Genomic DNA, 23,124 nt, shown 5'->3' on the forward strand with positions numbered 1-23,124 from the left:
CTGTCGAACACCTTTCAGGTTTCGTATTACCGTGCAACGCGAGACTGTTCCTAGAAAGTGCTTATTGAAATTATAAAATCCGACACGTCGAATGCCAACCTACTTTACCCAATTAAGGAATTTCGAATACCTCGCGAGGTACTGATTTTTCGAACACCCCGCATCGACATTTTTGCGCGCAGGAACCTCGGAAGAGTCGGCGCCTGGAAAGCGCATAATTTAGATACGGAAAGCACGAAGCGTACAGCTGCCCAAACCCCTTGGAACAAGCGATACCACGCGTGGAAAATGTTATACGATCGCGCTAAAATCTGCCGCGAGGCTCGCAATGCCTCAAGTTGCAGATTTCATTCCGCACACGGCACTCCGCGGCGTTAACTCAATTAGCATCGCAGGGAGGATAAAGCACACGTTAAAGTCTCATTCATGTCGATAGCTGGAACCTTCGAACGTCATCGCGAACACCCCGCGGCTCGAGCAAATTTATGCAGATTCGCGAAATCCTCTCTTATGCCGCTGGCAAATTAATCAACGATTTACCACGAGGAAAGTTCCCATCGATTGCGTGAGCTATACATAAGGGAGGAAGTAAATATTTTTTATCGCTATTACTGATTATCTGACGGTCCTGCATACCCAAATCTTACTTCGAAGAATCTCCGAATAGAGTCTCTAAGAACCAGACGATTTAGAAAACTACCAGTCCTCTCGGTAATAAACTTTTCTGAACGTATAAGTTGGGCTCGTAAACATTCGCATAAGTTGGACTCGTAAACATTCGCGATTCCAGAGTATTCTAGCCGTGTGGAACCGTTTACTCCGCGACCCGCGGCCGTTCAAAGTGTTAAGCAGCGCTCACGTGAAGTGACGCGAATATCCTCGCGTGAAAAATCACGCGATCCGATGCTTGCGTCGGTCGCGCGATTGGCGGTGTATTTCTGCAATCTGAATCATCGAGCGCCGAAAATAAAAGAAATTTCAAAAGTGCATCTGTTGCGCGCTTGTTCGGCGCTTTCCCCGCGCTTATACTCGGCTGGTAGCCGCTGCGCGGGATTTTGGAAGTGGCCGCGACGAAAGCCGCAGTCAAAGATCGATTAACACCGTTCTCGCGGAACCACGACAGGGTTGTTAGCTTGTTAGGGCTGTACCTGCCGTACCGTTTAACGGGGTCACGAATACAGACGGGGATGAAAAATGCCCGTCAATAGCGCGGCCAGTGCTGTTAGCGGGACGTTTCTCTTTTGTCAGTCGCGACAGGTGTGATTCGTCGACGTTATATTCCCCGTGTCGTCCATGACAATGCGAAGCTTTAATGTCCAAATTACCCGAACTCTGTACTCGAAGTGCCCAACGCTTCGCCGGTCATTCCTGACCCATTCTCCCGTGAAACTGGAGCTTGTATCGGTGTTTCTGAAACTCTCTCAGGCCACCGCTTGGTTCCAACAAATTATTCCAACCGGACCCTGCCATGTACAGGATGTCCCATTTTGATCTTTTCACCGCAACGCAGAACTGCGTGTTATGATAGTTGCGACTATTCAGAGCATTCCGAAGTTCCAGTGCGTTGAATATTATTTGTGCCGCTGATTATGCAAGTGGTGTAAGACAAAAAATTAAAAAAAAAGTTGAGATTTCATTTATTTCTTGTTATCTTGAGATGTATTTCAATATTATGAAAGAATTGTTATAAAGTAGCCATTATGTAAGCAATTACAATGTTACATGATAGTGTGACATTTTCGTAATGAGCCGCGACGGTTCAGGGGGTTTAAAATGTCAACTCCTTGGACCTCGAACAGATCTGCAAGGATCTTTGTACGGTCGACATATTGAGCAGAGGTACAGTGGCTCGCATTAATGTTCGGACAGTTTTTAAAATCGCGTAACTTTTTTAGAATTGGTCCAAACCACTTGAGTTTTTTTCAGAAGTTAGAAGGATTAGTTTGCTAACTGACGCGTTTCGTCGTTTTGAAAAAAAATGTATTTGGTTGGAATGGCGAAAATAATAGTAAAGGTCGATTTTTAAACTTTTTTTTTGTGAGCTTGTAATGAAAATTCGCGAAATCAGCGATTCTTGACCTTATTCTGCGATCTTTAAACGTTTGTAGCTCGGAGCAACGTTAACCGCTTTTGATGAAATTTTAGGCACGTATACAACTTATTGCAATCTACAAACAGTTTTTTTTAATTTTCATTGCAAGCTCACAAAAAAAGTTTAAAAATCGACCTTTCCTATTCTTTTCGCCATTCCAACCAATTACATTTTTTTTTCAAAATCACGAAACGCGTCAGTTAGCAAACTAATCCTTCTAGCTTCTCGAAAAAACTCAAGTTGTTTGGACCAATTCTAAAAAAGTTATGCGATTTTAAAGAGTTTCCGAATATTAATGCGAGTCACTGTACCCGAAAGTCCAAGTCCTATACATTCTCCTGTAATCTCTAAAAGTGTAAAATCTATTGGTATCCCATCTCAAGTCACTAGACTTCATCCCACTTTGAAGTAAAACAAGCGGAGGAAAGTATTGTTTGTGAAATTTTTATAGACAAATTGTTACCGCATTGCAAAGGGAAGAAAGTTTTTCCGTCAAAGCTGTTAGATTGTCTTCCTTAGTCGTGGACACGTCAGGCCTGTGAAAACTTTTGCTTGACTCAAGGATACTTGCATAAACAATAAGATTGCGGACAATGTGACTTTGCTTCGATTTGCCGGCTAAGCTTGTCTGTCCGTATAGATAAGTGGATATAATTGTGTCTCGTTGTCCTTCGCACGCGCTACCAGACTCCTTTAAACGGTAGATTTCATGCATTTCAGCAATTGATGAATGTGCCAGGGGCTTTTCGTTCGATAAACTGAGGATTCCATTAAGCGCGAACACACGGAAGTTTCGAAGTACTCTACAATTCCCGGTGATGCAATAAAATGCAAATTACCGCACGAAACGGTAATGCTTTTTTCGATAAGAAACTGGAATAATGTAGTGCAACAACTATTTCCTCCTGCTACATAATATAGGCGCGTAATGGAACACCATTTTCAGATCGATTTGTTCAAACACGACCAAAGTCCAATGTCACGTGTTAATGGCAAGGGAAACACGTGACTCGCTTTGCGCTTGTCGTGGGAATACTGTACTTTCCCTAAAACAAAGGCTCATTTTCAAAAACTTTCCGCCTTCGACTTCATAGCTTTATCCACTCTAGCATCGACCACTAGCGTCGCACTTTTCACCCCTTCCTTAAGGGGAGGTTCCGGTCTAGAGCCCCAAAAAATAGGTGATCTTTAAGAATTAATTAAAGGAAAACTACTGTATATAATTTAATGGGACTTTTTGCATTGTATTAAGGATGTCCTAAATTATATAAATATATTTTTTTGTTTTATAATTAATCATTACATACGGCACTGGGGAGTCGTTAAAGTCAAGGCGTCAAAAAATTGATCAAAATTGGTGGGACCTGTATCCCTAAAAGTTATTACCCGACTCTACTGAAACTTTTTTTATTTTGAAGAACATACTTCTGGCTAGGGATGAAACAAGAACAAATTACAAAAATATCATTTTTTTAAGAAAATAACGACACTTGAAGTTTGAAGTCACTTTTCCCCTATAGTTTTCGTCCTTTCAACGCTTTTGACAATTATAAATTTTCAATTTTTTGTATTTTTTCTGGTTTTCCTCCTAGCCAGAAGTATATTCTTCAAAGCAAAAAAAGTTTCAGTCGAATCGGATAATAACTTTCGGAGATACGCACTGCATACCACACTACGAGAAACGCTTCAAATATAGCTGCCACTATCCCTGCTTGCGATGCGACAAACGTTCATCGTTACACATCGTCGTCCCTCCCGCAAGGATATCACCCCCCGCAACTATTCCCACGTCCCTATATTCCTATGTCCATGCCGTGCACTGCTCCCCGTGGACGCTGATCTGGCCGTGCACCGCGGGGTCGTTCTTCAAAAAAATAATCTTTTCAATCGAAGGCCTTCATTCTTGAGGTCCCTCGAGGCCCGTAGCCGAGCGATATTGTATCGCTCACCCGTCTAACCTGCCGCCTGGAGTTGCTCGGCAACGTACATATCACCGATTATGCAGAAATAGAATTTCACTATTTTTCATCGTATCAATATGAAAGTGATTCTGCCGATTAAATTGACGGAAAATAATTTAAATCGGACTACTTCGAACGAAACGGGCTTTCAATTCTGCAAACAAATTTTATGCGTAATATCGTTAATAATTATACTTCAAATTATGTCAAGTTTTGGTATCTTTCCATCTTTCCTTCCTACACTCCCGGACCTCTCTATCTTTCATTATTGCTAATGCTCCGTTCAGCGAGGCTCTGACGTTAGACGCAGCTCTCGTGCCGCGTTCCTTCAAGACTTCTCGATAGAAAGAGAGAACTCTGTAGCAACAGCGCGGCAGAGACAGAGAGAACAGAAAATGTGGCAGCTATGCGTCAAAAATTCGCCTACACAGAGTACCTGGAGATGTCACCTATGTACAAGTTCTTTTTATCGACCGCAGTAGTTTCATTACGGTCCGTCAGTTTACAAGGGACGTTCCAATCGATTCGGACGATAACAAAAATGAGACGGCAGCCTTAACGCGTTCCTTAATAAATCTCTTTTTCTTTACTCGAGTATTTATAGCGACCACTATGCATTCACCATCCCTTTGCCCTTTCAGCATCCATCCCCTATCGAACACAGAAGATTGACCGCGTCTCGTACTAACCGCAGACCTCCCTGTTCTCTGTTGCAGCGTGTGCTCGCAAGGATCAGCGCAGGAGGCGGTAGGTGAAAGTTGGCGACGAACAGGAGAGGTGTTCTCGGACACCGAAAGCTGGGGCACCCTGACGAGGAGGTCCTGGTGGAGGAGGTGGCTCGCAGGAGAGAGGAGAGAAAGGAGGTGACCATCCACCCCACATGGACGCCACCCCCAAAGGACCCCCCGTACCCCCCACACCGGATATCCTGCTATCATTATTTAGCCGCGGAATATCCGACCTGAACGTAAGGGTGTCGTTCCGTGGCCAGCACCGTCGCCGTCGAATAAGGCATCCGTCGCTTGATGCTCGTCGCAAGACGGAAGCGACCGCCCACGCGTCATCGTCATCCTTCACGTGCCTCAATTTCTCTCGTCTTTTTCGCCGTAAATTGAAACAATTGCCGATTCTCTATCTCCGCCGCGTGGCCAGCAGCCAACCTGTCCGGGCACGGAGCTTGACCACCGTGACTCTGAACGGGCCAACGACCACCGAGGAGGAAAGAAGTCGTCCCTGGTGTTCATCGGCAAGAACTACCGTTGTAACGGCGGCCCCTAGGACCAAACGCGATCCAGCGAGGATCCCGACGATATCGTCGTTACTCTCGTCATCCGCAGTCAGGAGACCGTTTTTTACTCCCGTTTTTACACCACGGCCGCCGAGCCGTACGTTTGATGCATTTTCCACGACACCGGTCGTCAGCGAGGAGCGAGGTAGCCGTCGTGCCGAGGAAGAGGTACTGCCTCTAACAGGCGTCGTCAGCTTTCGGGCGAAACATATCCACAGACTCCGTCCAGAAACGCCTAAATTAAAGCCGCAGCCTAACAGACGACCACGCAAACAATGTCGCGCAGCGCTGCCACGCGTCCTATGCAAGGTGAGTGCTTCGGTAAATTAATTATTATGCATCCACTAAAGGGCGAGCTCGAGTAGCCTGATACGCGTCGCTGGCGCATTACCCGTTCGATCAATGATTCTTATTCTAAATGGCATTTAAATACATATAAGCGTGCCTGGCCTTTAATCGAGGAAGAAGGAACGAAGCGAAATACATTTACTGTACAAATGCACCCCGACGTGCGTTCATGGCCGTTTAAAGTACATCGAACTATAATTAGCACTTTCATACGCGGACCTTTAAGCGCGAATCCACTCTCATGTCCAGGGAGGCGAGAAGTTCCTCGCAGCAATAAACTTACTGCTTTCTTTTCCGAGGAATGTGCATCGTCGCGCGCACGATTATAGGATACCTTACACCCAGTCAGGCTAAGTTCTTGATACAACCGAAAGGGTTGGGAGGGGTGGAACAACGTAACATTTCGTCTGCTCTTGGAATTGAGTAGAACTCACAAGGGGAGGCCGCGACATCTGGGACACGGATTTTGACGAATCTCATGTATGTTGTAGCGTAGGTGTAGTAGACCAATATATGTCTCACATGTTGGGTCCACTACCCCAGCGTTTCCGAAATATTAATAAAAAAAGATGTTTATGCGTTGACTAACAGAAGCGATAGCGAAGTTTATTGTAATGATGAATAGCGGCGCGTGTAAAGGGCAGGTCTCGCACTGGAACTTTCACCTGTTCGATTCCTCACTGGGATCATTTTTTTCTATAAATGCATTTTGTATTGTTTTATTACTCAAAAGATAAAGTACTATTTTTTACATTCTAAAATATGACATTTATCGTGAAAACAAATGAAACAGTAAAATTCACGACACCATGCACATCTAATAAAAGATGTATGGCCACGGGTACATTTTTTAATTGTACAATTAGTTTCTAGTGGACATTACATTTAATTTAAAAGAAAATACGTCGTCTACACGGCTTAAGCTTGCTTATAAAAGACCCGCTATAGCGAGCACGTTCGAAATACAAAATACATATTAGAAAAAAAATGACCCTAGTGAGAATCGAACCGGTGAAAGTTCCAGTGCGAGACCTGCCCTTTGCACGCGCCGCTATTCATCATTTACAATAAACCTCGCTATCGCTTCTGTTCATCAACGCATAAACATCTTTTTTTTATTAATATTTCGGAAACTCTGGACCCAACATATGAGACATATATTGGTCTACTACACCTACACTACAACATATACGAGATTCATCAAAATCCGTGTCCCAGATGTCGCGGCCTCCCCTTGTTAGCTAGCTGTGTGCGCCAGAATTTTTATATAGTGCTATATAATTTCACATAATATTGACAATTAAACATACATACCGTCCTGAGCCGTATGCGGTTCAGGAAAAATTGTCAGTTGACACTTGTCCGACCCATACGTAAAATCAGTGGATACGCGACTTAAGCTGCCCAGACCCATATGTGGGTCAGGCGGGCCCCAACTCGCGCCACCCCTGACCCGTTACGGGTCAAGAAACGGAGCAGCGGGTTAACTTCGTCGCGGATCGAGTTCGATATTCCACTCGCCTCGCGCTCGCACCGTACCGGAAATTTCAAGCTTCGCGTTCAACTCCCCCGAACTAATCGATTTCTCTCTCGCGCCTGGCGATCGCTAACATAGCAACCCTCTTTACCCCCGAACGGTGGGTGGTTTCCCGGGGAGCGATCCACCGCGGTGGTCGCGATTAGATTCCCTCGGCACCACCGGTGGCGCGCCGCGGCGACTCGTGGCGCCGCGCGGGGACGACGCCTGGAAGTTTCTCGACGATCGTCTTGCAATAGCTCGTACGACGACTCGGCTCTTCGTCGTGCTATTCGAAGCGTGAATCACGCCGTCGTGGAACGGAACGTCGACGGCTGCGAGGGCCACCCCTCGTGCAGTGCGTGAGACATACGTGTGCGCTACATAACGGTGCCCGCGACGCGTGATATTTCGCTGGTGGCCTCCGGTGGCCTGTGAGAGACACCTCCCCCCCCCCCTCCGGAGGGAGAAGCACGTCGGTTCTCCGCGTACGTCGAGGTGTTGTCAGAGGGAATGGTTATGGTGAGACGACAGTGCTGACAGTGCCTGAAAACGCTGGGGAATGCCGGTTGCGATGCTTCACGATCGCGGAAACGACGGATGGTGGCCGCCCAACCTGCGCCGGCTGATCAGTTTCCCGTGGAAATCGTAAAAGGACCGGAAGCGGCAGCGTGTCGTGTCGTCTCTCCTTTTGTCCGTCCCGTCCCTCCCCCGCCCCCCAGCACCTTTCTCTTTCTCCCTCTTGCCCCCGCACTGTCCCGTTGCCTGTCATCGACGACATTGTGTGCGGCACTCTTGGTCGGGTTTCTGGTCCGCGGGCTGGTTCGGGTTCCCCTCGCCACGGACGGAGCATCTTCATCGAACGATCGATCGCCGTCGAAGCGTTTCGAATGCTTTTTACCGTGCCCCCCCCAGCCAGCGTACGGTTTCTGGTCTTCGCCGAACTTCGCGCTACAAACGGCCTCGATATGCTCTCTCATCGACGACGATCGTTATAACGACGTCGCCCTCGCCGATGCGGGCGCTCCGGCCGTCTCCCTGTACCCTTGCATCGACTACGAAAACAACGAGGTAACCTGATTCTGCTCGAACGCGGAACGAAGGCGGCACACGCCGCTCTGCCGCAAAGGCGATATGCGACACCGCGCGCGTACGCGTACGCCCGGAGGGGAAATTAGGGGAACGTTGGTTTTTCTCTCGCGGCTTTTAGGGCCTGGCCGTTTGTGCCGCGGAATCAGCCAGACGGTGAACAATCGATACGATCAAACGTTATGTGTCGATGACATTTCGTTATCGGAGGCGATGCCGGTAATCGGTCAAAAGGATCAATGATACGAGAACGTTTCATAAATACAGAGTCTCGCACACACGCTGTCGAGATGTCACTCCGTGGACACCGAACTGCATCGTCGTTTGCCTACCTTTTATTACAGCAACCTCGGTCACGGGGGATGCTTGCGCTCGCACATAGTTCTTATATGATATTATTTCCTTTTTTTTCCTATCCACGTGTGCATCGACGGACTAGCTTTCTGGGAAATAATGTTCTCGCCGTGAAAATAAATGCATCTGGAAGGTGGCTTTCCATCTACCTTAGCTTCTTATCGATGGTGTAGTAGAAGAGAATTAGATTGGGTGTAACGAACGTTCACGATCGTTGAAGCGTCTTTGACGCCCCAGAGACGTCGCCCATTTAGCAATTTCCTAAGCAAATGTAAGCCTGGTCGTAAAAGACCTGCTCGCGGCTGGTGTCGGATGCTGCTGAACGGTATTTTTAATTTCCCTTTCATCATCAAAGGGTATTTCTCTTAGACATCTAGCAACTAGCGTTCGATAAATATTTTGAAAAACATTTTATCGACAGACGATTTATCGTTTATTTTCAACTAATGGAGGTGTTCGCGAGCCTGTCCACAATGGATACGTAAATATTTAATCAACCGGTGGCGCTTGGTTAAAATTTTCCTAGCTTAATATTAACATCGCTCTCCGCGGAACGCCCGTTAGGCATAATCTTAATTAATTGATAATCGCTTTTTCCTCCGCGGATTTCCAGAAATTGAGTTGTTAGACGCTCAGCCTTGGGGAACTGACATAGTTATTGCTCTGGAAATATCGAAGTGGAACACTGAGCGTTCGAGGCGTCATAGGAAATAAATATTTCGCGCGGTGTTATTAATTTATCTTGCGTACCCCCGTTTACATAAACCAATAGGTGCAAGATAATAAATAAACCAGCGCAACGTGGCGCCGTACGCTCTACACTACGATGGACGATGTACACATTCATGTCCTACGATCTATACAAGATATCGTAAAAGAAAATAGAATTATTAGAAAATCTTTTTTAACCTCGTAAAACGACTCTTTTTGTTTTGTAAATTCTCAATGAAAATGAAGGAATGTGTATGCGAGCGTTTGTGTTAACGCTTATTAGTTGCAAAGATATTTAACGTTAACAATTTGACAACTGTAAACGCACTTTAATCGCTCGGATTGCGCGCCGCGATTTTTAGAATTTCTTCATCCCTATTTTCTCCCTGTACCAGATTCAAAATTAATAGCGACTCGTGGATCCTCCAACATAGATTCAGTACACAGCGAACGGGATTTGTAAAATGTTTCCACGTTTGTGTGATTAGTTTGGTTAGCAGAGGAATATTATTGCGCAAGCGCAAAAAGCGCGCGCTTGGGCCCTCGTAAAATCCAGATAAATATTTCCGTAAATACTGTGCATTCACGCCAAACGCCCTCTGCGTTCCCTTTTATTTTCAACTCAACAAAATGGAAAGAAATTGCTTGCAATTATGAGCGTCATTGCGACGTCGCTGCGAAATAATTTCAGGGGACTCCCGCAGGAAGAACTCCATTCGTACTTCTACGTCTTCTTCTTGCCGTTTCTTGTTTCAAGACTCACCGTTACACACCGTGCGCCTGGAATTCCCTTAAAAATTCTCACTTACCAGCAAGGGAAACGTGCGCTAGCAACACCTCGCGTTTGTTTGCAACCCGCCTTGCTTCTCCGTTGCCCGCCTCTTTGATACTTTCCAAACAAGACGCAACTTTTGCTGGTTCCCATTTTTTATTAAAGTTGGACGTTTCTTTCCCGCGAGGAAGGTGCTTTTAATTAATTTAAACGCTGCTATCACCGACCGCGTCACCTTAATCTAAGGAACCGTTTGCCTTATCGTAAAAAAGAAGGATCGACTGTCGGAAATTTCATTCGCAATGGTCGCAATGATGCAATTAAAAGGGAATTTCTCATCAGCACTGATAACTCGACTGACTGGATTAGTGCCAAATGTAGGATTTAAGGCAGCTGCTAAGGTAAACGCAAAAAGCTCGCGAATGGTATTTACAGTGTCTTAGAGGCCTGTGCTTTAACACAGTTATCTTCCTTACAGCTTGGAACGTGAATTATATAACAATTGTATATACTGGAAACAGTCTTATGTTCACCGGGGACTCTCGATCGAGCCGGCGAATGAGACACGTTATTGATTCTTCTTTATACGATGACCGCAACGGTAAATTCAATTTTTTTGTTATACCAACGGAAAATGTGGGGGTCGAGAGATTGGATCGTTATTCGGGTCGACCTTTTTTTTTTTCATCTTTATGTAATAGATTTACGTCAGACGCGATTTCTTGTTTCTCGCCGGCAAATGTACAATCTACCCCGGGAGTTTTCTCGAACGGTTTATTTCGCGGTGGAAGAGCGGCGTAAAATATGAAATCCAGGCTCGTTCGTTATCATTGGAGCCGCCAGGTCTATTTCCAGGCAGATTTCTAGCAAACCCTGATGAAGTGGGTCTCGGGGAAGTCCCGCCGTAAGTTCTTTAACGTTAACGTCAACTTAAGTCTGAAATCATTTCCTATTCCTGCACCGTTATCAGAGAACCTTTCTCGGCATTCGACGAAGAGGAAAGTATGTTACCGGCGCGGATATTTTATTACAAGTATCGCCGCGTCAGGTTTTAAATTAAAAACAGGCGACTTTATTCTACGCGGCGTTAATAATAGACCGGCGTTTTAAAAATGTTCGCTAGCCTGTAGTCACCGTGCGACAAGTGAGAGAAGAAAAAAAAAATGTGCGGATAGTTCGACCCGCCCTGATACACGCGTGAATAGGGGGAAAAAAGGGACGATAAAAGTTTCTGAACCGATCAGTTTTACCTTAACGAGAAAAGAACCAACCCCGCCGCGCGAGTCTTCATCGCATCGGCGAGTGAGATCGCGATGGAGTAAGACACTGAATGGCCCGACGATTAGTAACATTCTCGCGAGCATCTTTCAAAATTCAGGGCCCATCGCCTGGGCAATCAACGTTGGTTTACACGAAGGTAGGGCGAAGTAGCCGAATATGAGACCCATTTCTTAAAAACGTCATAATTCTTGGCTGAGAACACTTTTGTTAAAATTCGATGCACGTTTTAAAAGTGGAATATGTATTCTTTGGGTAAAAATTCCACACTACCCTGGCGCCCGCGGGAGATTCCCTTTTAGAGGCGTCAGGGTGCCTTTTGATGATATCTTCACGTTAAAAAAAAAATTATAAATTCTTTTTTTTATAAATTATTTTTTTATATATTCTTTTTTTTTAACTTGGGGTAATCTTCAAAAGGGACTCCTTCAAAGGGGAATCCCCCGGGGGCGCCAGGGGAATGTGGGATTTTTACCCATTAAAACCCCACGGCCACTATGAAATTTTTAATAATTTTCATGTAAATATCTCTATATAAACATTTTATTCAAAATATGTGGCGCTGCGAAACAGAACAAATGTTAATTGTCCTCGTATTAATAATTTACAATAACTCCCTTACAATCTAAAATACATATACATATACATATTAGAAACGCAGTCAGATTTATTCTACATATATTTAATTCTAATGTCATACGTAGCATATGCGCACGCACACACAAGAAAGAAAGAAAAACATTAATGCAATTTATACATATTTATTCAGTTTAGCGGCACCAATTCGGGACGCAGCGCCAAGTATTTTGAATAAAATGTTTATTCGTATTAAAATATTTATTTGTATTTATCATTACCTTTATGTACGTGCAGCTCATTTTGATTTCACATCTTTTTTTATTTTATAATTATTATTATCTTCTATTTTTTGTGATTTATTTGATTTCACGTACTTGGCGTAGTTTTTTTACTTTTCTGAAGTTATTTATGGAGATCTCACTTCTTTTTACACAGATAATTTGCATAGAGAATGACTTCAGATAATTTTCAATATTATAAATTATTGTTATATTATTAATTGATGACTGGATAATTTTTTCTCGGTTTTTTTTTAAATATATTGTATTGTCATCCAAACTACGCATGCCTGCAAAGCTTCCAGACAATTGGATTGGTGGAATTGGTTTAAATTAGTTTTTATCATTTAAATTAAAAAGAAATTCATTTATGTATATATTTGTAAAAACACGTTTATAACTTGATTATAACTTGCCGGCAAGCTGTCAAAATTTGCAGTAGATTACATACTGAAGATAGCGATTGACGAACGAAACGTGTGTTAGTTCCGTTTTGGCTGAAGGTGTGCGCGTAACGCGTATACGTATTACGTTGACGAAAAAATTTCTTGGAGAAGACGAAGAAAAAAAATCTTAAAATTTCCGACTGATCCATGAGACGATATTACCATATCTCTGTTATGCGCGGACCGATTTTATTGAAATTGGTCTTATTCGAAAGCTGATATGCGGTTTACATAAGAAAAATGCCTTTAAATATAGAAAATATTGCAGGCGTGATGAGATATTAATGAAATAAGTTTCAGGTTAGGTTGGAATAGCCTGGCGACGAATAAATGATAGCGGTAGCGACAGTCGACATATACAGAGTGTCTATCCTGTACTTTCTTTCCTGTACTTGGCGTCAAGACGCTACCGCGTCTCCAGATAAGCTTGGGTCTCGTATTAGGAGAGGTCGTCATATTCGGCAACTTTACCCTATCATCTGACATAGAATCGTATCAAGGAATCTTAAGATCCAGTCGAACGTCCGCGACAGCCGCGCGCGCTCCCGCTTGGAGCGCGCGCGGATACCCCGATTTCTAGTTCGTTGAAAGTTCGTCGCGTAAAAATAGTTTCCTGGTGCATACATAGAATGGATTTCGCGACGCAGCCGCCGCTATTGCCGCAGAAGCGATTTCCACGTAAACGTGGACACGGCTGCCCGATTGAAAGCCACTGTCTCTTACGTAACAGCCATTATCGTAGCTCGCGCCTTAGGAGATCGGCTGGCTGCGGCGGCAGACCAGGTCTCGCTCGTCTCCGGCTATGGATTCCCTGGAAATCTCGGCCTCGGTATAGATCGCAGAGGAACCCGCTAATATTTTCAGGCGCACACAGCCACGCGGCCGGGTATTTTCGTTCGTAGACGCCCAAAGCGGCTTGGTCAAATGCTGACATCATTCGTGCATGCGGAATCAAGGACGCCGAAGAAATCGCTCGCGAAGGATTTCACACCCGTGCCCTCCTCTGTCAACGGCTGCCATTGTGGCATTGTTAGCCTCTGGATTTTCCTTACTCCACCCCCAACCCCCCCATATTTTTCCGCCAGCGAATTCTTATCCGCCGAACGGAGGTGCACGCGCGCGTTTCATTATTTACCGCGCGGCGGAACGCCGCACCTTTCATGTCGTCAGAATGATTCTGCTATCTAAGTAGACGCACACGTGGAACCAGTTCCCTCTATAGAAATTCATTTCCCAAGGTACGCCTCGATAATGAGTTTCCCTCGCGGGCAATGATGTTTGTTATTGCTTCTCGTCGATCTCGAGGCGCCTGTCGGAGATACGATTTCGAAGCGTCCGGGGTGTGATTCCCTGATTAATTTCGATCTTTATTTGCCGGAGAATAACAAGTGTATTTTGGAAATTCTGGACGGTTGTGTGGCGCGCGGACCTTTTGGAGTTCCGACGCGGCGACAGGTATGCGCGGTAACGTTCAAAGCGGTTGAAGAATGTGTACAGAAGTTACCTGGAGTGACCTGGAATTTCGCGCCGCTTTGATAATTAACGAGCAGTTCTACGGCTAAATTATCTGTCTTGGTGGCTGAGCGTATCGCAAGGAAATATCGAAGTGGGCTGCCACGATTAACGAGGATTTGTGAAACGACCCGATAATAAATGAAGCATATCGATCCGTTGTAAATGAACGATGTCACCGCGCGTAGCGCAACAAGTACAAAATTTATATGCAACCGGACACGAGCATCGCCTCCGCGTATTCGCAAAGCCCCCGCCCGTATTCGCTTAACTGTTACGCGGCTGTTTAATTCGCAATCCGTCGTTGAAGTTAATCAGCCACTTGCCAAATAATTAATCGCTTTACGCAAGAACTTTCTAAATCACGTTAAGGATGAACTTCAGTAACATTAAAAATAAGCGAAAATCTTTGAAAATTGGAGGAACGAATCTTTATGCAATAATGAAACTCCCTGCGAAATTTCAGAAAAATTGATTCGGTAGTTTTTAAATTATCTAACTTATAGGGAAATGCAATATCGAGAAATATAGATACAAAATTAAATGTGAAATAATAGGCCCAAGTGTTTGAAATCTTGTCAGCAGAAAGATCAAACACTGAGCAAAATTGTCACAACAAGAAAAATTAAAAAAATTAAAAAACCCGACTGCTTAAAAAAACATTAAAAAAATTCATTTTTAATTTAATTTTCTTATTAATTTAATTTTTAATGTTTTTTAAGCAGTCGGGTTTTTTAATTTTTTTAATTTTTATTTAATTTTTTTAATGTTTTTTATTTTTTTTATGTCATATAACATTCGGAACGTCAAGACAATTCTAAAGACACCTCATTTGTCCAAATCGGTGTATCCGTACAGACTCTAGAGCGTAACATGGACATGCATACATAGCCTGATAAACACAATACCCTCCTTTGCGTGCCGCAGTCGGGTAAAAATACCGAACAATTGATTCGATAGTTTTTTTTTTTTAATGAAAGAAAATGACACGGAAACTTGCGCTGTCAGGTACATTCCAACAAACAAGTATATCATAAAAGATCAAATATTCAATGAATTGGCAAAATAAAATAAAAATTAAGAGCGAATTCAACTGAACGTGCGATACAAATACACCATTGCCATTTCTGACTAGTTCTCATCACAGGAAAAAGCTTTATTAATATCTTGGAAATTGATTAGCTTTTGGGTAAGATTGTCACTGAAATTCATCCTTAAGTGCGAACGTTAATAAGCGTCCTCCCGAGTACAAAAAAACAAACAAACAAACAAGCGATTGTTCTCGTCTGTGCTCGTCGATTCTTTCTCTCGCGTGAGCAAGCGACAGTGACAAAATCGCAGGGCTCTTATTTTTATCCCGAATGAAAGTAAAATCGCCCGCAGGGGTGAATGTATGAATAACGCGCGTGTTTTCGAAGGCGAGAATAAAACGGTGCTTTTTCACCGATGTCTCGCCAATGCAACGCGAGAATCCAATACATATTTCCTAATTTCCAGCAGCTCTGGGCCGGTTGCGTAGAACTAAACGGATGTCGGCGCGCGGGAAAGCAGGTTCACGTGAACGCGACGATTTCTTTGCAGAAACCCCCTTGAAGCAGCGTCCATCGTCGCTGCGATCACCGGGCAGCTTTTTAAAAATCACGCCTTCCCACGGAGCTCCCCTTCAACGACTTGAAATGCTCCGAGATTTCGTTTCGGGAGCGTCGTCGTCCCGGTACCGCCGCGTGGCACGGTTGGGATACCCGAATCTGTCGGCCGTCGTTTCGATAGAAGGACTCGGGATCGTGGGATCACACCGCGGCTCCACGAGCGGCAGCTTTGCCAGGCGCGGATGACTGCCTGATTCGTCGACGGTTGAACGCGATTTGGCGAAGACACGCGGAACTAGGCCGACCCAGGCGTTTCACGTTGCGCCCCCGCTGCAAGTCGCTCGGTGGACACTGAGATTTACGTGGGCCGGAGGTAGTGGGTACACGGGGTATCGTGGAGAGGAGAATGCCGGTTGAGGGACGCAGTCGGTCCGGGCTTAGTGGGAACACGGTGGTAGGGAAGCATCGTCGTCCAACGAAGACAGAGATAACGGGCTAATGCCGTCCTGCACTTGCAATGATTCGCGAGGACGAAGAAGAGGAGGGATCCAGGTGGAAATATGTAAGAGGCGAGGCAGAGATCGTCCCGTCGGCACGGGCAAAGTGCCACGAGGAAGAAGAGGTTGGCCTTATAGAAGGTTTATAGTTTGTGTAGGATAGACGATGAGCGTCGAGGTTGACACGCTGGAACTCGAGGTCTTCGAGGTGAGTCCTCCAATCCTCTCGAGGACACGACGAACGGAAGTCGCGCGACGGCTTGGGCAAGGTGTAGCGAGACACTTCGGGAAGTCTCAAACTGTTCGGTACGGGGTTGGTTTTAATGTCGCTGGGTACACGGTGAAATCACTGCTCTTATGACGTTGTATGATATACGATATCGAGAATGCATTAACCTTCGAGCTTCCTACGGGGTGTTTCGTACAACCTATAGCTCGTATTACTAATTACAGGGTGCTGCGTAGTTCGCGATAGGATCGATTGTACGGGATGCATCCTTGTGATGCAGTGACTGAAAAAAAAAGGAAATTAATGTTTTAGATCTGATTCGCAGCAGGGGAAGTAGTCGAAAGTGACCGGTTGATTGTCGCGGCTTAGCCAAAATTAAGGTCAAGTATGGCCTGCAGTTTCTCCAAAAAGGGATTGCGCGGAAAGAAATTTCGTCACCGCGCGTTCTGACTTATTCTAATTACAAAGGAATAATAAATTGTCTGATAGATCGCATCGCGAATCATGCTCCACCCTGTAATTAAACATAAAGTATCTGAAACTCGAGTGCTACCTATCGAAAAACGAATTTAATATCACTTTTAAGAGCAGTTGGAACGTATTCCCCGGAGCGCTAAAAGCTCACACGTTTTTCAATATCTTCATTGGATTTCCGTTCGCTGGCTCTCGTGTGCCGTTTGGCGATTAATGCACCTCTCGCGTGGTCCTCTGTGCGCATTAAGGTATCGAATCAAATTAGAAACATTAGATACGATCGGATACCCGCTGTTTACCCCTTGGATAGCAACCATTTGCAACGTATTCAGTTTCTCCATTATACGGGACGCTCCGCTCTGAGGTACAGACCTTTTTACGTACGCCTCGTTCCGTTGGGATGATACCCCGTGGTACGTCGTAAACTCGATAGGAGTCTTTGAAATGTAAACGTTAGACGGTATCTTCGTGCGGTGCTTTTTTCTACAGAAGCAAGTGTTTACGTGCCTCACTACCAAACATCCATAAATTTCCGTCGCATTAACTGTATTTACGTACCCGCCACCCCCGAGCGGGCACACGTTCCCCTGGTTCTACTTGCTCGGATGAAAACTATCGGATATAAAATACTCCCGACGCGTATGCGTGTCCACGGTACACAAAGGGATAATTGTAAAGGAGGAAATGCTGCGCGACGGCGCGCGGCAGTAGGATTTGGTAAAGTCGCTGCTTGCGATTGCTTTGACGCGGATAAGAATCGTATTTGCTGCGCGACTGAACGAAATGCTTTCGGCTCTTTAGAGCAGAGCGTTGGAGCGGAGTTCGGAGCTGGAGCGCGGAGCAGTGGGGTTTTACCCAGAGCAGGAGCGGAGCCGGAGCGGAGCCGGAGCAGGGAAAAATTTTACTGCTCCACTGCTCAATTTTTTTTTTATTATTTGAATTTTCTTTCATTTTATAAGAGCAGACGAATAAAATGTTTTTAATAAATACCAATTCTCAATTTTTCATCAATACCAATTCTCAATTTTTCATCAATACCAATTATCAATTTTTCATCAATACCAATTCTCAATTTTTCATCAATACCAATTCTCAATTTTTCATCAGTACCAGTTTTCAATTTTTCATCAATTCCAATTATCAATTTTTCATCAATTCCAATTATCAATTTTTCATCAATACCAATTCTCAATTTTTCATCAATACCAATTCTCAATTTTTCATTAATACCAATTATCAATTTTTTCATCAATACCAATTATCAATTTTTCATCAATACAAATTCTCAATTTTTCATCAATACAAATTCTCAATTTTTCATCAATACAAATTCTCAATTTTTCATCAATACAAATTCTCAATTTTTCATCAATACCAATTATCAATTTTTCATCAATACCAATTCTCAAATTTTCATCAATACCAATTATAAATTTTTCATCAATACCAATTCTCAATTTTTCATCAATTCCAATTATCAATTTTTCATCAATGCCAATTATCAGTTTTTCATCAATACCAATTATCAATTTTTTTCATCAATACCAATTCTCAATTTTTCATCAATACCAATTATCAATTTTTCATCAATACCAATTCTCAATTTTTTCATCAATACCAATTCTCAATTTTTCATCAATTCCAATTATCAATTTTTCATCAATGCCAATTATCAATTTTTCATCAATATCAATTCTCAATTTTTCATCATTGAAGCAAATAAAAAATTGTTGGTCTGCTCCAATCCCCTGCTTTAGAGATTCTCGGTGCATGGGTATAAAATTCAATATCAGAGTGTATAACGTGGCAGTTAATCTATGAAGATCAAAAGTGGGCATGCAGGGTGTTGGTAAGTTGATCGTGCAAAATTTCCACGTCGTTAGTACTGATCGGAGTGAACAGAAATGTTGGTACAGGGGAGTTTGGGAACCAACTGTTTACGAGTTCGAGATGTTTCTGTTATCGTTCCTCTACATTCATTTCATTCATTTCCCTACCTACCCTGATTCCTTTTATTTTATCGATTATTCTATCTCGTTTTATTACCATTCGCTTATTCTTTATTATCGTTTACCTGCAACCTGCTACTACTCCCCCGCAATGGCCAATTACGATATATATAAACATAAGTTTTCCCTCTGCTGATTGTAGGCACTCTTTCAACCCTCGCTGTAAACTCATTGACTCTCAAACGCTGTATAATTACTGACTCTTGTTACACTCTGGTGACTCTTCAAATAATCACCCCTCTCTTGCCACTTCACGTACGTACAGTTAGTAATTGTGACGCTCGTACGATTTTTCCACGTACACGTAATTTCGAACATCGAAGTCAGACTTTACACTGAACAAGCTGTCCCGCTTCTCCTGCAGTGACGTGTATATATGTTTTCCTGTTTTCTTCCTCGGCTAATGCATCAGGCAGAGAATTCGAATAATTATGGAAACAACGGTCGTGTTTATTTAACGCGATTTCGGTAAACGAACTAACAAATATGCGCCAGTGCAGCCATTTGCGTCAGACATATATAGAGCAACGTTCAAGGTAATCGTTGGAATCCGATTAATGAAGATACAAATTGCTGTGCTGGTGGAATCCTTACGTGGCATTGGGTGCTTTTCAGCATTCGTAAAGAGCTAAAGTTAGATAAATAAACAACGCATCTGTTGCTACGTAACTTGATTTGTGAATTTTAACAGCCAATATAGAGCAGCACAATGAAGCTTCGAGAATCTGAGTTTTCAATTATTCAGATCTCGGATTATCGAAACTCCACTGTAACGATATATTAACGCTTAAATTTTGTGCACCCCGTTTGTAGCCTTTTTGAAGATGTATCGTAGCACCACTGAGTAGCTCAGTTGGTAGGGTGCCAGTGTAGTAATCCTCGGGTCCCGAGTTCGAATCCCAGTACAAGCAAGAAGAAGAGAGAGGGGGGTTGGTTTTCAGATGTAAATAAAATTCTCGATTTTTCTCCGATTTTTACGCAAATTTCAATCTGGTTGCACGTGAATATTTACTGTTGCGTGTAGCCTGAACCAATTTGCAAAAATAAAACAATTGGGATTAATGAGCCATTCTTTACAGACGATGGAAGAATGGTCAAGCAATACTCCAAACAATTTTTTTAATGCATCGCTCAGGGCTTTGAATTGTCAATGAAATATTTTCTATTCGTTATTTTTATAACAATTTAATATTTAATGTTTCTCATCGTAAATATTCACTGAGCAAATTAGCTGCAGCTATTTGCTACGAGAAGGATGCTTGCTACAATAGTTCATAGTCTATGTGGTGGATTTGAGCTTCAAATAGAAATAAAAGGAATTCGTGTTTGTTATTGTCATTTTAAAAGAACAGTGGATTAGCTCAGAAATCGTATATTTCTGGAGAAATATGTTCAGGGCGTCTCATGTGCGTTTCCTTCGAGTTTATTAAGGACGAGTCCTTGTTTCGTATCTAAGGGCCCACTGAGGGACCTTCATAAGACATGTGTATTATAACTGCCAGGTTATCCTGAAAATGTCAAGGTGATATCCCGTTTATTAATCCACAGCGGGTGGCATATCATTTTTACATCCTCTGGTGCTTGCATAAGTGTTAATTCGTTCTGCCGCCGAGGATACAGCGCGATTAACATTAATTATCTCCACAAAGGGAATGACTATGAAAGTCTGCTTTAACTGTGAATTTCCAACGAACAATTTCGTGCCCGGTCAGTTTAGTATAAATAGTCTGAAATCTATGCACATAAATTGAATAAATTAAGGACTAATCGCAATTCGGCTAATTGCATGCATTGTCTAAATTATCTACATCGCATGCCTGATTTCCTTCGTTTTCGATGAATATGCGAGCACCCCGATCCCTCGAAACGATTAAAAAAAAAAAAAAAAAACAGCAATGCGCGCGACGCGATCCGTCACTGAAAATCCTTCGCGATTTTCAAGAAAATAGGTTTCGAAAGCCCGTCGGGTGCACGCGCACCTGACCGCGAACTGGCAGAATGCTGCAACAAATATGGCATCACTGCAGATGAAACGAATCCCTCCACAAAAACAACTTTAAAATTCTGAAATAACTTTTTCCGCGACTGCTCTTCGCTTCCGAGAAAATCAATTTCCACTGGATCGCGAGTGCACGTGCACCTGACCGCCAGCCAGCTCCATCTTCGTTGGTACTTTGCGAAGTCTGCGTTGTCCTTTCGCTCAGACAGAAGCAGTGCAGACGGCGTGTCTTTGCGTTAATATTCATAGCTATTTTATTTGCGCTGTGCACTTCATAGGAAAGAATGGGAGAGCTAGGGTGTGATGGATGACTTTAAATGCTGGCCACTGTGCTAGGAAGGCGGGAGGAGAACGTACGCCACGCGTGTGCAGTCCTCGATAAACGGTGTTAAACGTGCACGCGAGCGAAGCTATCCGACACAATAAAGATCCGTTATAGGCATTCGACTTTACGGTCATCTGCGTATCGCAGCTTTATTGGAGACGCCGGAAAAGTCAGCCGGCTCGGTTCGCACAGTGTCCGTGACACATATTCGCCACGCGAGCCAGCCGTTCTACCATCCGTACTTTTCAACCAGTTTCCACACGTACACTTTCTGGAGCATCGATGGTATTTAATCATTTTTCTATAGCCGCCCGCGTTCGCGGGACGTATAACGCGCGCCATCGCCGGGATATATAGAATGTAGAAGGCAATCGATAGTTTCATACACGTAGAACAGATACACTCCGCAATCAGTGGCCCGCTCGATTGGAAAAGCGATGCACAAGCCCCTCGCGTATACTACTGCTCAAATAGTCACTGAAATCTGTTAATCCGAGGATCGATTTCTTTTACACATCTTCATCAACGCACGCGGCTACTATGTGCTCTGCGCTGCGATTCATTTTAATGCGCTTCGGTGGTCTTCCGCACCAGAGGTTCGAATTGCGATTTATGTAACCCTTTATCTTTAAGGTACCGTTACATATGAAGCTCCAAGTGAACAGACACTGTTTAGAGAATGTTAGATATTATCCGTCGCCAAGTTTCTTTCGCTAGGACAGATCTATCAGAGATCTTCTTCGACAAATCCCCACCAGCGCAGGTGCGTAGCTTCGTCAGTGAAAGCTATGACCTTTCCCTGCATCCTGCGCACAGATTCGCGTGAAATAGTACCATTCGGTACGTTCTAAACAGACCCAATCACATAGCAGCTACATCCTCCGCATCGTCTATCGCTCCTCTGATCTTCTCTGAAACACACCTGACACCCTGTTAGCTAAAGGGAACCGAGAGGCCCTTTCAAAAATATACTCAGAAAGTACACTTGCCGCGATCCACCTACGTAGCGTCCACGAGAGCTAGATCGTTAGGAACACTGGCGAAAAGAAAGGGTTGCGCAGGAGGCCACGTAAAGGGGCGCGTTGCTCGTGCCAAACGGCGTGTCCTCGACCAATCGTTGGTACCTCTCCACCGCGACGATCTGTAACCGCGCTTTGCTGTCCCATGACCTGGCGAACAAAAAAAAAAAAAAAAAGGCGAAGGACTGCGACGAGGCTGACAGAGTCTCCCCGACGGCGTGCACGACGACGAAATCGGGCGCCGCGGGCAGCAAGAAGGGATCGACCACCGTGACGTCGGTGTGCAACGACGAGGAGACCGCCGGCACGCGGAAGAAGAAGAAGAAACGGCGGAAAGTACGGAACAAGCAGCAGCTGCAGCTGCAACCGATACCATTGGAGCCGCCGCCGTCGGGCGACGGTCGGCGGGCGCACACGGTGGTGAACCTGCCGTCCTCCTCGGACGAGGTCGAGGCGGTCGACGAATGCTCGAAAAGGGACTCGTCCAGCAGCCTGGGTGGCGCCAGCAGGCACAACACCCTCCGCGAATCGTTGCTCACGGTGCTGGGCAAACTGGTGATCTGGAAGGGCACCAGGTACCGTTCCGCGACTGCTGCGTCCTGCTCGTCCTCGGCGCCACCCAACTCACCGCCCGCCACCGAGTGCATAGGCCGCAGCACGTCCTTCTTCTCCAGCGGTGAGTCCCCTCGCGATTCTTTCCTTTACGCTCCGGGAGTCTTCGACGACGCGAGGTCAGCCCAATTAGGGGTGCTGTTTGTC

At 44.4% G+C, this 23,124-nt stretch overlaps 1 protein-coding gene across 11 annotated transcripts in view; it reads left to right on the forward strand.

The window, feature by feature from the left end:
* The window catches only part of Atp8b (ATPase phospholipid transporting 8B), a 69,816-nt gene that overhangs the window by 30,196 nt on the left and 16,496 nt on the right, over positions 1–23,124 (forward strand). For 8 of the 11 annotated variants that reach the window (XM_076807994.1, XM_076807995.1, XM_076807997.1 and 5 more), the window contains 3 exons: positions 4,770–5,650; positions 15,806–16,435; positions 22,543–23,041. In XM_076807994.1, coding sequence (XP_076664109.1) covers positions 16,331–16,435; positions 22,543–23,041 — 604 coding nt within the window. In that variant the 5' untranslated portion in view covers positions 4,770–5,650; positions 15,806–16,330. Of the gene's footprint in view, positions 1–4,769; positions 5,651–7,489; positions 8,277–15,805; positions 16,519–22,542; positions 23,042–23,124 lie in introns of those variants that run through there. The other 3 variants (XM_076808002.1, XM_076807998.1, XM_076808004.1) reach the window with 3 other exon arrangements.

Source organism: Andrena cerasifolii, chromosome 3 (assembly GCF_050908995.1).
Source record: "Andrena cerasifolii isolate SP2316 chromosome 3, iyAndCera1_principal, whole genome shotgun sequence".
NCBI classification, from domain to species: Eukaryota; Metazoa; Arthropoda; class Insecta; order Hymenoptera; family Andrenidae; genus Andrena; species Andrena cerasifolii.